Below are 17,025 nucleotides of genomic sequence, written 5' to 3'. Positions count from 1 at the left end.
GGATGAATACCCTGAGGACACCCAGACTGGCTGGGCTGTCCTGGGCCGCGGCCTGGACCTCCAGACTCACCTTGCACAGTACCCTATGTTTTCCTGCATAAGCACTCTGTGTTCAGAGGTCATCACTGGATACCTGCATATGGGTGTTTTATTCAGACCCACCTCCATGATGATGGTGGTGATGATGATGATGATGGTGGTGGTGGTTGGTACTGGGGATGGAACCCAGGGGCACTTTGCCACTGAGCTAAGTCTCGGCCCTTTTCATTCTTTATTTCAAAACAGGGCCTTGCTAAGTTGCTGGGGCTGGTGTGAACTTGTGATACTCCTGCCTCAGCCTCCTCAGAGGCTGGGCCTCCAGGCCTGCACCACACACAACTCCATTTTCCCAAACCTACCTTAAAATTTGAGAGTGTGTCTTATGCCACACCCCACCCCAGAAATTCAATTAACAGTGTTTATGTTTTATTAAATTAAAAAAAAAAAAGAGCAAGCCGTACTGCTGTAAACATCAGCTGCATCTCTTTCATCTCCTCCAGCGGTGTCCTGTGGCCTCCCGGAGTCCCCAGGGAATGGCTCCTTCATGGGCAGCGAGTTCACGCTGGACAGTACAGTGGTGTACCAGTGCAACGAGGGCTTCCAGCTGGCCGCCGGACAGCCCGCCACCGCCATGTGCCAGGAGGACGGGCTGTGGAGCAACCGCGGGAGGCCGCCGGCCTGTCAACGTGAGTGTCCAGTGTCCGGGGCCATGCGGGCAGGTGGGAAGGGCCCTGCCGCCGCGTTCCCAGGCGCAGGGTTGATTCCCTACAGACCGCGCCATGGAGCTGAGCTGTGCCCTCCTCAGCCAGCTCTGAGCCCGCAGGCTCTGTCTGCCCCAGGCCGCGGACGGCCCACCAGCCCTGACCCAGGCAGTCCTCAGGGTGGGGAGGGGACATCTAGGGGACGCAGGGGCCCAGGACCCAGCGCCAGTCCTGCACATGAGGTCTGAAACAGCGGTCTCCCCCTCAGCTCCGCGAGTGCTGAGGAATCCAAGGCGACTGTCCACCCACCCAGCCACCCCCAGGCGGCCTGTTGAGGCGCCGATTGTGAAGGGTCGGGGGTCTGGATCCAGGGTGACCTCCAGCCTTAGCCAAGAGTAGAGCCACGCAGAGCAAAAGTGCACGTGGGCGCGCGCACACGCGCGCACACACATGCACACACACACCCACACAGGCATACGCCTGAGCACGCACACACATGTGTCCTCACAATGCTCAGCCCAGGTGTACTGAACAGGCCTCGATTTGTAAACAGTCTCCCCTCCCGCGCCCCACACTGCAAACTCACTTCCTTACACGGGGTGTTAATTTGCTGGAGTGCCATTAGTACCAGAGGCACCCTGCTCTCCAACCTCAGAAGCAGCTCATTGGCCTCTCGCTGCAGATCCTGGTCATGCTGCGCCTTCTCAGCTCTTCGGCTGTGAACCCTAAGTGCTCCTGGGAGACTGGTGACTTCCCGCAGGGCCTGACACCTTCTTCCATGGTCCGCACCTTATCTCACCTCCGGGAGTCAGGGGTGCCCTGTGGCTACTGCATTAGATTAGGGGTGGTTTTACCTCAAGTGAACCTGGGGAGCCGGAGGCACAGACTTTGCCACCAAGTTCTTAGCTCCCTCCTGGACAAAATCTCCCTCTGGAAACAGGAGCTGTCCTGGCCACCTGGTGAGGAGGAGTGGAGGAATTAGGCAGATTCACCTGCGGTGGCCTGCACAGCTCAGCAGCCAGCTCCCGCCACTGCTCTGGGAGGCTCAGAGATCCCCACATGGACACAGGCGGCCTCACAGAGGAGGCAGCGCCACCACCTCTAGGTCTGAACCCAGAGTCCTCTCCTTTACCAGGGTCCTCCCTACCCACTGGCACCCACAGCTGCAGAGAGCTCTGGGGTGTCTGGGGTGTCGAGGGTCCACTAGTGCCTGAGCCCCTGGTCTCAGTGGGGACCAGGCTCCTGTTTCTTAGCTTTCTCCCTCCCTTCCTTCCTTCCCTCCCTTCCTTCCTGCCTCCCATCCTTCCTTTCTTCCTCCCTCCCTCCCTCCCTCCCCTCCTCCCTACCTCCCCTCATCCTTCCCTCTCTTCCTCCCTCCCCTCCTCCCTCCCTCCCTCCCTTTCTCCCTCCCTCTCTTCTTTCCCCTCTCCCTTCCCTCCCTCCCTTCCTCCCTCCCTTCCTCCCTCCCTCCTTTCTTCCTCCCTCCCTTCCTTCCCCTCTCTCCTCCTTGGTCTCCTCTCCTCCCTCCTCCCTTCCTCCCTTCCCCCTTCCTTCCTTCCCCTCTCCCTTCCTTCCCCTCTCCCTTCCTTCCCTCCCTCCCTCCCTCCCTCCCTCTCTTCCTCCCTCCCTCTCTTCCTCCCTCCCTCCCTCCCTCTCTTCCTCCCTCTCTTCCTCCCTCCCTTCCTCCCTCCCCTCCTCCTTCCCTCCCTCCCTCTCTTCCTTCCCCTCTCCCTTCCCTCCCTCCCTTCCTCCCTTCCTTCCTTTCTTCTTCCTTCCTCCCTCCATCCCTTCCTTCCCCTCTCCCTTCCTCCCTTCCTTCCTTTCTTCTTCCTTCCTCTCTCCATCCCTTCCTTCCCCTCTCCCTCCCTCCCTCCCCTCCTCCCTCCCTCCCTTCCTCCCTTCCTTCCTTTCTTCTTCCTTCCTCCCTCCTCCCTTTCTTCTTCTCTCCCCTCCTCCATCCCTCCCTTCTTTTCTTTCTTTCTTTCTTTTGTTGGTTTGTTTGTTCATTCTCATTGTGCTAAAGTGTCAAGTCTGTACTAAATTATAAAGGAGCCCCTTTTAAACTTCCATACTGGCCAATGAAGGCCCAAGGAATGACAAAGTATTTTGATGTCACTTTAACTCACACAAGTTGTGTTGTTCCATAGACTCTTTTTTAGAGTTGTTTTGGTGTGTGGCCACGCTGAGCTAAAGGGACAGAGATCTCCCGTGTCCCCCTTGCTTCCCCACGTCAGCGTCCTGCTCCAGCGTGGGGCGTCTGTCATAACCAGTGGACATGCCTGGACATGGCGTCACGGGGGGGGGGCCCACAGTTCCTCAGGTGCCCCCTTGGCCTGGCACGCTGTCTGGGTGTGTGTCTGCCGTGCAGTGTCACAGGACAAGGTTGCCACTGTGCCTCCCTCCTCCCACCAGCGCTGGTGACCACGGGTCTTCTCACCATGTCCATGGTCTCATCTTCTCCCAGCGTCTGTGGCTCGACTCACGTGGCCCACACCTGGCCACCGTGGCTCCTTGCACTTACACTTAGCAGTATGCACAGGCGTTTCCCCCGGTTTCTTCACGGCTGGGAGCATATTTCTTCTTATTGCACTGACTGGAGGAGGCGGAGTGTATCTACCCATCCTACTGGAGGACCTCGTGGTTGCTTCCAAGTGAGGTCAACCAGGAGTAACCCTGCTGTGAGCATCTGTGTGCAGGTTTCTGTGTGGACATCGGCTTTTAACTAATCAGGGTCCATACCAAGAGTGTGGTTGTGGGATCAGAGAATCCTGTGTTCTCCTGAGAGACCACCAGTCTGTGGGCCAAACGGCCCTGCCACTGTCCTTCCCAGCAGCAGAGGGTGGATGTTCTCGTCACCATGCTGCACGCGCTGGAATTCAGGGTGGGAAGCTGGCCCTTCCTGTAGAGGTGCAGGCCCCTCCTGGGGTTCCCACGTGTCCTCCCACCCACTCCCTGGCCATCTGCATGTTCTGTGGTGAGGGTCTGATGAGGTCTTGGCCCTTGTTAATGGGGCATCCCTCCCTTCTCTGGGTGCTCTAGATGACGCTCCCTTATCAGATGTGCCTTTGTCAACACCTTGTCCCAGTCCTAGTGTACCTTCTCATCCTCTGGACAGTGTCCTCCTCAAAGTCCAGCTTATCACTTCTTCTTCCTGGATGGGGCCGTGGCTCAGGGTCTGCCAAGTCTTGACCCAGACCCCAGGTGGCCTGGCTCGCTCCTGCGTGGTCGAGGGCCTGATGCCTGTGGTGCCTTGAGGGCTCTGTGGTGAACTCTGGGCCGGCTGCTGGGAGGCTGAGCGCCGTGTCTGGACTCGGTTTCCATGTGCATGTCCAGTTGCTCCAGGGCTATTGTCGGAGCCACTGTCTTCTCTGCCTGTCACCTGTGCTCCTCCATCCAGAGCTGCTGCCTATTCCTGTGGCTGTTTCCGGGCTCTTTGTTCTATTCCATTGATCTTCTGCCCATTCCCTTGCCAACATCACACTCTCCTCTTATAAACATTTTGATCTGCATAAAAATACAGTATCATAAACTGGACAGTGTTTTCAAAAAATATTCAATATAAATTCAATAATTTGGAAATTTGATTAAAAATTTGATTTCCTATAAAATGAATTTTGTTGTTATTTAACATTGTAGGGTCCTGTGGACAGGGAATGACCAAGTCCAGTGCCTCTAAAGCTATAGGGGTGATTTTGCCCGAAGATAATCTGGTTCTTTGGTGGTCACAACACATTCAGGTGACATTTCATTTTAACTAAGGATGTGTCATCCTTACGCTAATTAAAGAGCATCTCACACAGGAATCTGGACCTCACAGGCCCACGGTGAACAGGAACCTTCAGCCTGTCTCGTGTTGGGTTCTCTGAACACACGTGGGCCTCACAAGCCACCTTTTGGCCCTCGTGAGCCTGCTCACGTCTTGGGTGAGGCGGTGACGCGCGCCCACGTGCTCAGCTGTGTAAATGAGAGTGAATGTCAGTGAGCGAGTTCAGTGGCTCAGAGCGTGGACTGACTCAACGCACTCCAACATAGAAGCCAGCTGCGTGGGGATCATGAGGAAAAGAAGTGGCATTTAACCTTTTCCTGGGTAGAAGAAGAGAGAAGCAGAGAGTTCCAAACCACAAGGGCAGACAAAGTGGGCAGCAAGGATTGGCGAGGGATGTGACGAGGTGAGGAGAGGGAGCAGCCCAGGGTCAGCCTCCACAGGGATGGCCAGCCCAGGTCAGAACCAGGACACTCCAGGAGAATGGCCGCAGACAGTGTCCTTCACAGCACTTGTCAAAGCCACGTTGCTAAAGTACATTAGCCACCCTGTGACGAGGGGACTCTTTCCTTGTCTCACTGGTTTAATAAAAATAAACACCCAAGGAATCCAATTTTGTTTCTTACTGCAACTACACAGATTTGCTCCAGTTACAGAGACAGGTGGAGAGTGCCATAGGTCTCCTGCTGCCTCGGGCCAGCTGGACGCCAGTCATCTGCTGTGCTGCAGGTGCTTCAGTGAAGGTGGACTTCCCTGCCTGGGCACCTGCTGCACCTGGTGGAGTGTGACTTGGTGGCCCTGTCCTTTGCACCATCCAGGATGGGGAGGGTTAAGTGTCCAGCTGGCTTCATGGTGACCGAGGACTAGTGTAAGGCCAGGCGACATGAGAGAGATGCAGAAGGGAACAGGGAAAGACGGGGGCCAGGCTGGAGTCTCAGAAAGGGTGGGGGCAACTTGGGGCGGAGATCCAGCCCTTCTCCCTGAACCCACTCCTGCTCATTCCTGCACCCCTCTGGCACCGCGCCTCTGAGCACCTCTGTGCACCTCCCAGGCCAGGCATCCACGCCTGCCTCTGGAAACAGCCCCTCCTCCCCTCCAGCCCTGCCTCCCCTCAGCAGCTGGGCGGATCCTCTAGAGCCTGTGAATCAAAGCAGGACCCTCCTGCTGGAAACCCAAGTCCTCACAGCAGTGGGGTGAACTTCCTCGGCCATCCTTTACCCTGAGCTCACTTCTCCAGAGGAGGAAAAAGCCAAAGGTGGTGGAGACCTGGAGGCCCGACTTGGTGCCTCCCTCTGATCCGGCCTGGTCCTGCAGATGCATGTGTAGGGCACAGCATCTGGACCCTGCTAGATCAGAACAAATCCCAACGCCACCGTCCAGCCTCGGGTCCAGTGGCTTATGCAAATCAAGTCATCTAGTTCTTATGGGGTACGCAGCTTTGCTGTCACGATTACACAGAACACAGGAGGAGGGAGTGGGTGGGGTGGCTGGGGAGGTCCGAGATTGAAAGTGGAACAAATGCTCAGGGTTTGGTTCAAGGGAACCTGAGGACAGAGCCCTCGCTTCCAATCTCTAGACCACCCTGCCTCCAGGGATTTGCTAGCTCTCAGGATTCTTAGGTTCATATGTTATGAAACCAAGAGGCTAGCCCAGGCCCTCTGGTAAGCCGTGCAGAGGTGGCAGTGCCACCAGGCTACGAGGACAGCACTTATTAACATGTACAAGTTTCTGCAAGAATCAGGAATGAGAGGTCTTTTGCTGTTCAAAGATAAACATTGCATCAATTAAGAGCTACTTTGTGCTTATTAAAACACCGTGTTAAAGCGCATAAGGTAGCCTAATCCATCCATACATTTGAGTTTTTCTGTTATGAAACCTATGTCTAGAGGTACAATTACTTTAAAGGTATAATACAAGAATTGAACAACAAAATTGCTTCCCTGTGTAAAGAAGTTATAGTATGTTCAATTTAATGCTTGTTAAAATAGCAAAAAGTTAATTTGCATTTTAAAGCCTATTTTGATACCGGCTACTATTGGTTCAGTGACACAAAGAAATAAGCACATTTATAATAAAGTGTAAAATCCACTTTAAAATTTTCTGAGTATCATCTCAAACTTCCAAGCATTTACTTTCCTCCATTGTTTATTAAACTATAAAAGGTATATACAGACACTTCATTGAATTTTCTTGGTATTGAAAGGCTGGAAAACCTATTTAATTTTTATTGGAGAATGGTGTTTTCCTCACTTAATTTAAATTTAAAAATCAGGCAGACTAAGCACAAAACTTTTCCTCAGAGTCAGAAAATTTGGTTACTGTGAGATGCTGAAGTCTATCTCCGTCCCTGGGGCTCATTTCTCTATAGGCTACATGGGTAGGAAAGGATTGTTGTTTCTTTAACAATTGCAATTATGTGAGGAGCAGTGCTCTGGATCTCAGGCAACAAGAAGTACTTTAGCTTTGATAAATGGCATGTGTAAATGGTAAACAAGATTAGCTCATTACACCCTCAGGTTGGCTGGCTGAAGGCCCTGATAAATGGCTGTCTCCCTCCCCAGCCTGCCTGCGGTAACACAGATATCTACCGCAGATCTTTGAGGCTTGTTCTTTTTTATGATTTTCATTTTAATTATTTACTGAGACTGGATTTGGATCATTGCAGATGTGATTCATGCAGGTGCCGTAATAAAACAGGGAAGGCTATTGCATCATGTGTGGGATTTAATGGTTTGACAGCATCAGGAGTGGATCTGCACCAGGTACTGGGTGCTCAGGTGGAAGTGAAGCCAGTGAGCACCTTTTAATTAAAAGCTAAGTGGATGGCTGGGGTCGTGGCTCAGCGGTAGAGAGCTTGCCTAGCGTGGGTGATGCCCTGGGATCGATCCTCAGCATCACATAAAAATAAATAAAACAAAGGCATTGTGTCCAACTACAACTAAAAAATAAATATTAAAAATAAATAAATAAAATAAAGGTATTTAAAAACAAGAAAGGTGAGTGGAAGCTGTAGTCCCAGGACACAAGTGCGGCAGGTAATAGGCAGGTAATGCAGTGTTGAGGATCAGGGCTGAGTCCTGGATCCCTGGTGTTGAAGAAATGCCGAGGCAGGTGCAAAAAGTTTTATTTAAAGGTTAGAACAGAGAGAGAGAGAGAGGGACAGAGGCTCCTCCACAGAGGAGGGGTCCGAGTTGGTACCCCAGGAAGTGGGGGTGTCCTGCCCCTTTTATAGATTTTAGATTTCCTTTGTCCTCATGCCCCTCCTCCCATTCTGCCTGCTAACCAGTGACCAAGAGGTGAGTGATCCAAGGGCAGAATGAAGCTGCCCAGGGTCCAGCCAGAGGGAGCAGCCCAGGGCCATTCACTGACACCTCCCTGTTGGAGGAGCAGTTCCCTGGAGGCAGGTCATCTTGGCCACAGGAGGGAGGGGGCTGCTCTGGAGGAATCAGCACTTCACCTCCTCTTGGATCAGCCCCCATCTTCCTGACCTGATCATTCATGACCTACATGGACTGTCCTTTTGCACTGGACCTCAAAGGCATCCTTCAGTTTCCCCTGTGGATACCAAATTCTGCCGGTATTCCAGCCCCTCTATAAAATGGAGTCCTTTATTACACAGAACCAAGGCAATCTTCCCATGTACTTTAAACCATCCCTTGAATGTGTGTAATACCTAATACAATGCACATTCTGTGTGAATAGTTATTATTCAGAACTGTTTAGGAGATAATGCAGCCAAAGTCTACACATTCAATACAGATGTGATTTTTTCCTTCTAGTATTTTGACCTGTGGTTGGTTAAATACTCATGCAGATAGAGGCCAGGGTACATCCCTGTATGCATATGTGCAATGCACACACATGCACACACACACACACATCATATTTGGTGGGTATATGCATGTCTAGAAGTCATTACATAAGTATTTATATATGTGAATGCATATTGTGCATTTGTGCATATCATGTTTGGGGACACTTAATCGGTCTGATATCTCCCTAGACAACGGCATAAAATGTGCTCTGGTTTACTTTGTTTTATCCGTTGTCAGGGTAGAGCGTGTGACGTGCTTTTCCTTGAATTCCTTGCTGAAGATGACTTGTGATAAGGGATCTCACGCCCTGCAGGTATGGGGGCCGTGAGCCTGCAGCACAGGTGTGCAGGTGCCCTGCACATGTCTCAAGGGTCCTCTTAGACTGCAGTGCTCCGTTGAGACCTTTAGGAAACCCGGCTTTCTGCCTTCTAGGTCAGCTTCAGCCTTGTATTTCCAGTCCGCTACTCAATGAGACTTTCCATCTGTTTGGTTTCATTTTGGAACATTAAACAGGGCTGGGTGCATCTTTCTGTGTTTTAATTGGTGTTGTCAACTGGAGGCTCCCCCTGCTTGTCTGAAAAGGGTAAGAAACTGAAGTTTGCACTTAAATGCTTCCAGAGTGAACGAGGGCTTGGTTATTCTTGGGTCATTACGGCCCATGAGTGTCGGAATGCATTGGTTGTTGCTCCTGCTTAGTTTTTGTAGAGATGGCTCTGTCAAGGGGTGTGCCTGTCTGTCCTGGTCACTGCTGGACCTTCATAAATATCTGTAACGTGGGCAAATGAATATCATGATCTGTCAAAGAAGATGCAAGAGGAAGCCATCTTACAGCCAGTCAGCTGTGGCCGGGCTCCCAGAGCAGCTCCGGGACATCAGAGCTGCCCGCCTCAGGTGGCAGTGCGGGTCCTGCCCCAGGACCTGGGTCCTGGCCATGGCACTGCTCTGCTCCGTGTCCAGGGCAGCGCATGCATCTGACAGAAAGCAGGATGACCCTGAAGGACCTGGGTGTCTGGAGTTTCACCCCTGTGCTTTGAGGGCCAAAGGCCGTTCTGCATCTGTACATCTGTTGACTTCTAAACTCACATTTACTCGCTCTGCAGAGCACTATGTCACTCTCTGAGCTTATTTCTGTTACTAAACACAGGTATATTGACATCTAACTCTTTCACAGAACAATCCTCAGGATATATTTGGGTAAGATAGGAAAATTCATGTATTTTCCCCTCCTTATGAGTTCTTGGAATAAATATCTCTATAGAGAGATATGGTGTCACTTACTGCCTTTGAAATGTCACAATACAGAACCATCCAAAATAGTCACACCTCACATCCGTCACTCATGTTGATGTTTTAGAAGAAGAAAAACAACCTGATACTACACATTGTATTATGCACCAATCTATAAGGATTTAGAAAAAATTTAAACACTTCCAGAAGGGAAGTTTTCAAGGTATTTTCACAGGGGCACATTCTCAGGCAGCCTCTTGATATTGTACAGGATCCTCTCTGTTTGGACCTTAGAACAAGCAATATATGTAACATGGAATTTAGTTGTTTTATGCAAAATCATGTTTAAAAAGATGTGAAAAAATTGAATATATTTTTAAGTCATGAATTCTGGTGCATAATATACACATATTTAACTTAAAAACATTTGGTGTTCTTTTGAAAGTTTTTAAGATTATTTGTTTGAATCTTATGAAATTTCTATCGTCAAGTCCAAAAGACCTGGATATTAGCAACTTTGTCAGAGGCTAAATCCTATCTAGTTTCACTCAGCCATTTTCATCTAAGTTTAAAACAAAAAAAAAAAAACTAGAGTGTTTTTACAGAGATATCCATGCTTTATTTACTGATATCAATTAAAACACTTTAAAATTCTAGATAGAAAAAAAATGTTATGACTGTTACTTCTATAGGAATGTTCAATTGTTAAATTAAGAAGCTGCAGGACATTTATTTAAATTTTTCTCACTTGAAGATGATATTCATAAATATCCTAATGGACAATCATTTTCCATAAAATATTTGATTTTTCTATTGATTATCATTCAGTGTTATTTTTATTTAAAAGAAATGTGTGCACAGTGGTTTGCTCTCTGCACCCTGATTTTCTTTTTCATTGAGTAACCAAAATTCAGGTGAGAAACTGAAGCTCCCCCAAGCTGCACCCAAGGGTGCCTGGAGATGCCTGGTGAGAAGGTCAGGCTGTAACAGCCCTGGGCACTGCTGGACAGGGGACAGGAAGGGACCATGACCTCAGCCCTGAGTGGCCCCAGCTTCCTGCTTCCCACTTGTCCAGTTGTCAGAGACTTTTCTCTCACCTTGACCTGGTTGGAGAAGAAGAAGCAGAAGCCAGAGGCAGAGACCCGTGGGCCTGCAGGCGCTCTGTGCTCTGGGGGGCCTGGGAGCAGCTGTGTACAGCCCTCCTCCTGGCCAGTCACCCGCGCTGTGCACACAGCAGGGTCTTGGGTCTCCACTGGGGACAAGAGCTCTGTGAATGTCATTCCATTTTGAAACCCTTAAAGAATCATTGGTTTATTGGTGGGGCGTGCGTGTCTGTGGGCAGCGACCTTCCTGATCTTCAAGGGCATGGGTGACTGGGGCACTTATTTCCCTTAAGAGCTCCGCCTCTGAGCTGTGGACTATGTGCGCACAGACACGCATTCTCATCCAGGGGTGTGGATTTCACCCTCTGCAGAGGGGAGTCTAGAGTGTTTGGGATTTAGTTTTTGACATTTATTGCAGTATTGACGATGGACAACATCAAGGATATGGATGCTGGTTTCAAAACAGGCATCTCAGCTGTATCTGAACATCTAATCCTGCAGATCGTCTCCATGACATTTAAAACTAAGGCTGATAACAACTGTGTCCATCAGGGGATAAAGAATTGAAGTTGGTGCCAAAGCTCCCGTCCCCCTGCCCCGGACCTCCTTAGGGCTTCCCCCTGCATTCCCAGGTCTCCCTCCTGGTCTCTTCCACTCAGAGGAGCCCACGGAGCATGTAACTGGAGAAGGTGCTGGAGCCCAGGACCTCGGGTCTCACCCTGGTTCCAGGTGTACGTAGGTCCAGCCCTTTGAGTGATTGCCTCAGCGGACGAAAGTTCAAAGGAGTCGCCTCACCAGGAACCATCTGAAGAGCAGGTCTATGGTCGGAGCCATTTTGGAAATTCAGTGAGTCCTGCTTTGCAAACTACCCTTCTTTAAAGAAAAATACCTGAAGTGGCTCTATTGAATAAGTTGAATTATCACTTTAGGAAGCAAACACATTTTTTTAGTTTGGCTTTGGAGATCACAAATCTACTGTGGTAACTGATCACTGCGATATATAATAACATGAAATAACCCTAAGGTTTTAGGTTAATCTCCATAGTTAAAACGCTCCCCGGGATTTATGGCCACTCAGCTCAGGAGGGAAAACAGGCTTCTGAAAGGTCTTTCTGTAGCTTACATTTTACAGAAGTCCTGAATGCAGAGTGGGTCAGTTGGGGTCCTCAGATCTCACCAGGATTTTGCAGTGTCACAAGTGGAGAGGGCAGTGGTCATGAGAGTGAGACCGCGGCAGTGTTAGGAGGGCCTGAATCCCATCAGGACTCTGTCTGGGAAGGCTCAGCCGGGAGTTTCCAGGTCCACACAGCCCTGCGAGATGCCTCTGGGAAGCCGGGCACCCTCCGAGGGCCTGCCATTACTTCTTAAGTACATCCGGAACCCCGTGAGTGCCTACACATTCTTATTCTGGAGAACTCGGTGGAGACATTTGATTAAGCTCTAAGTTGAAAACAAAATTCCAAAGACAATTTGATCCTTAAGAAGGTCACGCTCTGGATCCATTCTGTGGCGGGTTTCTTTATGGAACGTTATCGTAGCTGATAGTAAGACATATGTGTACACAATCTCACTGTCCTGCTTTCCCCCAAAGACTGTCCACCACTTGTCCACCAAAGTAGCCTTGTTCCTCAGACCTCTGATCTTGCAGCACTCACCCTGTGCCCAGCGTGTACAGACAGCCGTGGGGTGAACATGGAGGGTAGTCACCACTTGGCTTAAGTGCTATGGCACCTAGAGGTGATGGTACAAATCGAAACAGACGTGCTTAACCTCACTCGACAGTGAGATGCTCTTACAACATGGAGTAGGATGGGGAAACCGCTGTTTAAGACCAAGAGACCCCATGTGGCACATCCAGGGGTTGGGAAGAACATCGAGAATCGTGGCAGTGCCCCCAGTTTACAGGGGATGCTAAAGGTCTTTGCTCACAGTGGCAACGTGGTCATAGGTCGGTCCCCTGAAAGGCCACTGGCCTGCCCGTCTGAATAAACCAGAATCACTCATAGAAAAATTAAAGCCAGTATTTCACGATCAACGTGAAATATCTTATTTGTCACTGAAATGTTCTCACATCAGAGAAAATGTGAAGAAAAGCTCCACGCATCCATGCCCTCAACTGATCTGATTTGAGGGGAACGATTTAGGGCTTTTAGTACAAAAATTGCAAATCGGGTAAACAGGGAATGGCTCTTGCCACGTCAAGTGCTTGGATTTGTTGAAAGAGAAGAGCTGGGCCCCATAGAGCTGTTTCTGTTTGAAGGGACTCAATATTTCTTTAATAATAAAAAAGAAGGAACATAAGGTCAAGCGCTTTCTGTCAAGCTGGTGGAATCCTTGGTTTTGAAAACATTTAATATGACTAAACTTGACTTGGAAATTTATTCACTTAAGTTTTGAATACATTGATTTATAAACTCATTAGCATAATGCTTTCTTATGTTTTAAAGACAGAACAAAGTTTTAATACATTTTTCAAAAAATTTTGTTGTGATTTATTTAAGAGTTGAGTTCTCATTGATTTAATTCTGAAAATCATGCCTGGTGTCTCCTGCAGTAAGTCATCGAGGAGTGAGTCTGATTTCCTGGGTGGTTTCTGGTGGTGCAGGGAAGTGACAGGAGAGGAACAGAGGTGAGCCCACACAGGAGCCCCTGGTGGGAGAGACTGGGCTTCTGGACCTGCCCGTGAGGTGCAAGTGGTAAAAAGCAGAGCAACAGCCGGTCCTCCCGCCTCATGAGGGTCAGCTCAGAGTGCCACCACGTGAAGAGGGCCTTCTCTGAGAGCCACTGACCAGGCCTGTGGGTGGAAACAGGGTTCTCAAGTGAGTCCCAGGAGCTGGCAGTGCTGGCCGGTGACAGGAAAGCCCCAGGGAATTCTGGTCCATGGCCTTCCCTCCACAAGGGTCACCTTGAATACCTTGATGCCCTGTTTTAAGACCAGCATCCATATCGTTGATATGCCCATCGTCAATACTGAAGAAATATCAGAAACTGAGTCCAGCACTCTAGAACCTCCACTTGGATGGTGAAATCCACACACGTGGGATAAGAACTTGCCTGACTGCTGACGATGGTGAACCTTTTCTCCTATTTCTTCTCTTAAGAAGCGTCTGTTTAATTCACTTGACCATTCATTAGTTGGGTAATTTGTTGTTTTGGTATTAAGAATTTAGTGTTCTTGGTATATTCTGGATATTAAGACTCTATCAGAAGTGTGGCGAGCAAGGGTTCTCTCCCATTCTGTAGGTACATTTTAAATTGCTCCTTCTGTGCAGGAGGTCTTTTATTTGATCCTGTGCTTTAGGGTCCTGCTGAGAACATTGTCACCTGTTCCTATATGCTGGAGTGTGGACCCTTTGGTTACCTAGCAGTTCCCTAGTTTCTGGTCTAACTCCCGGGTCTTTGATTCATTCTGAGTTGGTTTTGTGCAGGGTGGGAGATGGGGGTCTCGTCTCATTCTTCTACGTATGGGTAACCAGCTATCCCAGCACCATTTGTTAAAGAGGCTGTCTTTTCTCCAATATATGTTTGTGGCACCTTTGTCAAGGACCAGATGACTGTGTGGGTCTGTCTCCGTGTCTTCTGTTCTGTACCACTGGTCTGTGGTTCTCTTTTTATGCCACTACCGTGCAGTTTTGGAACCAGAGTTCTGTAGTGCAATTTGAAGTCAGTATTGTGAGTCCTACAGCATTGTGTTTTTGGCTTAGAATTGCTTTGGCTATTCGGGGTCTTTCATTCTTCAAAATGAATTTGAGGACTATTTTTTCTAGTTCTGTTAAGGATATATTGGTATCTTGATTTGCATTGCATTGAATCAGTATAGAGTTTTTGGTCGCATGGCCATTTTAACAATATTAAGGCTGCCCATCCAGGAACATTTTTCCATCTTCTGTGTCTAATTTCTTTCTTTAATGTTCTATAGTTTTCAAGGTAAAAGTGCTTACCTTCTGGGTATTTGACTTTTTTTGTTTGTTTGTTTTGGCCACCATGAATAAAATTCATTCTCAGAAGATTTATTATTGATATATTGATATATAGGAAATCTATTGATCTTGGTCTGTTGATTGTCTGACCTTCTACTTTGGAGAATTTGTATATTGATATAGCGTCTTTTGGTGGAGCTTTTTGGGCCTTCTCAGTAATGGATCACATCATTTGAAAATAGTAATAATTTGACTTCTTCCTTTTCTATTTTCAATAACTTTATTTCCTTCTTTTGCCTAATTTCTCTGACTAGAATTATTCTTATTACATTGGATAGGCGTAAAGAGAGTAAACATCCTTGTCTTGTTCTGAAGTTTAAAGAAAATACTTCTAATTTTTTCCCAATAACTATTATTGTATATAGCCATTATGATGTTAAGGTTGGTTCCTTCTCTCATGAATAGGTACTGAATTTTATCAGAGGCTTTCTCCATGTTTATTAAGATGACTACGTGATTTTTGCCCTTAATTCTTTTTATGTGTTGAATTACATTTATGGACTTGCATGTGTTCAACCATTCCTGCATCTCTGGGATAGGTGGACATCATTATCAAAAGTACATGTAAGAAGACACAAATTGGTATGAATATATTTTATATACAACCAGAGATATAAAAAATTTGTGCTGTATATGTGTAATATGAATTGAATGCATTCCATTGTCATATATAAATTTAAAAATTTTTTTTTAAAAACCTGGTCATCATGTGCAATAGTCCTAATATGTTGCTGAACATGGTTTGCCAATATTTTATTCAGGAGTTTTGCATCTAAGTTCATCAGGAATATTGGTCTATAGTTTTCTTTCCTTGATGTTCTTATCTAGTTTTGGTATGAGTGTGACTAGCTTCATGGAATTCATTCAAATGCAGGGAATGAGTTGGAAGTGTTTTATCCTTTTACATTACATGGAATAATTTGAGGAGCATTGGCATTAGTTCTACTTTAGAGGTCTCTGGAACTCGGCTGAGAATTCATCTAGTCCTGGGCTTTTCTTATTGGAAAACTTTTTATTAATGCTTCTATATTTTGCTGGTTATTGTCTTAGATTTTCTATTTCCTCATTATTTAATTTTGTCAGCTTGTATGTGTTTAGAAATGTACCAATTTCTTCTAGGTTTTCCAATTTATTGGGCAATAAGTTTTCAAAATAATCCTCAATGACTCTTGATTTCTGTGATGTCTATGGAGATTTCTCACTTTTTATCTCTGATTTTACTAACTTTGATCTTTTCTTTTTTGTTTTTGATTAGTTTGGCTAAGGGTTTATCAATCTTGTTTATCTTTTTAAAGAACCAACTTTTTATTTCATTATTCCCTTATATTTTTTTATTCTCAAATTCTTTGATTTTGGCTCTGATCTTAATTATTCCCTTCCTCCTACTGGTTTTGGAATTGATTTTTTCAAGACCCTTGAGACGTATCATCAAGTTATTTAGATCTTTCTGATTTTCTTATGTACGCACTCATAGTTGCAAACTTTCCTCTTAGATTTGTCTTCAAAGTATTCCAGAGGTTTTGATATGTTGTATCACTATTCTTATTTAATTTTAGGAATTTTAAAATTTCTTCCCTGATTTATTCATCATCCAAAAGTATATTAAGTATATTGCTCAATCTTCATGTGTTTATATAGTTTTTGTATTTTTTTTGTGTGTTAATATCTAATTTCCTTCTAGTATGATTGAATAAGATGCAAGGAATTAAATATATATTTATATGTATCTAAGTATAATTATATATATATGTGTGTATAAATATATGTGTGTGTATATTTTATATATATATAGTATATTGTGTTTATATGCTATATATATATATATAAACACAATATACAATATTTTATATATATATATATTTGCTAACAGTTGCTTTGAGACCTAAAATAGGATCTACTTTGAAAATGGTTGCATGAAGTGCTGGGAAGAAAGTGTATTTGGCTCCTGATGGATGATATAGTCTGTGGATGTCTTTTAAATCCATTTGATTTATTATACTTTTCCTTACTGAGTTTCTGTCTGGATGACCTGTCTGTTTTGAGAGGGGTGTGTTGAGATCACCCAGTGTGACTGTCCTGGGCTCTGAGCCCCTAGTCTGAGCAGTGTCTGTGGTGTAAGGAGGTGCACCATCGTAGGAGGAATCGATGATGACTGTTGTTGTATCGTCTTGTTACATCGTCCCTGTTTCCGTCAGCTATTTTGTTGCTGTAAAGAACAATTAGAGAGGGGAGGTTCATTTCACAGTGTCAGAGGTTTCAGTCCACAGAAGGCGGACTCCATGCCCCAGGGCTTGGGGTGAGGCCTCTTTCCTCACGATGGAGGAGTGTGGAGGAAGAAAGGCTCAGGACATCCCAAAAGGGAAGCAGAGAGAGTTAAGCTAGAGGTCACCCCAGGAC

The 17,025-nt window shown here is 46.9% G+C and overlaps 1 protein-coding gene across 2 annotated transcripts in view; it reads left to right on the top strand.

Moving 5' to 3' along the window:
* The window catches only part of Csmd1 (CUB and Sushi multiple domains 1), a 1,629,066-nt gene that overhangs the window by 1,550,414 nt on the left and 61,627 nt on the right, over positions 1-17,025 (top strand). For both annotated transcript variants that reach the window (XM_040292009.2, XM_040292008.2), the window contains exon 50: positions 540-725. In XM_040292009.2, the coding sequence (XP_040147943.1) occupies positions 540-725 (186 nt within the window). The remainder of the gene's footprint in view (positions 1-539; positions 726-17,025) is intronic.

The sequence above is a fragment of the Ictidomys tridecemlineatus genome, chromosome 14, assembly GCF_052094955.1.
Source record: "Ictidomys tridecemlineatus isolate mIctTri1 chromosome 14, mIctTri1.hap1, whole genome shotgun sequence".
Lineage (NCBI taxonomy): Eukaryota > Metazoa > Chordata > Mammalia > Rodentia > Sciuridae > Ictidomys > Ictidomys tridecemlineatus.
The sequence above is the reverse complement of the archived record's forward strand: the minus strand, read 5'-3'. Positions and strand labels throughout refer to the sequence as shown.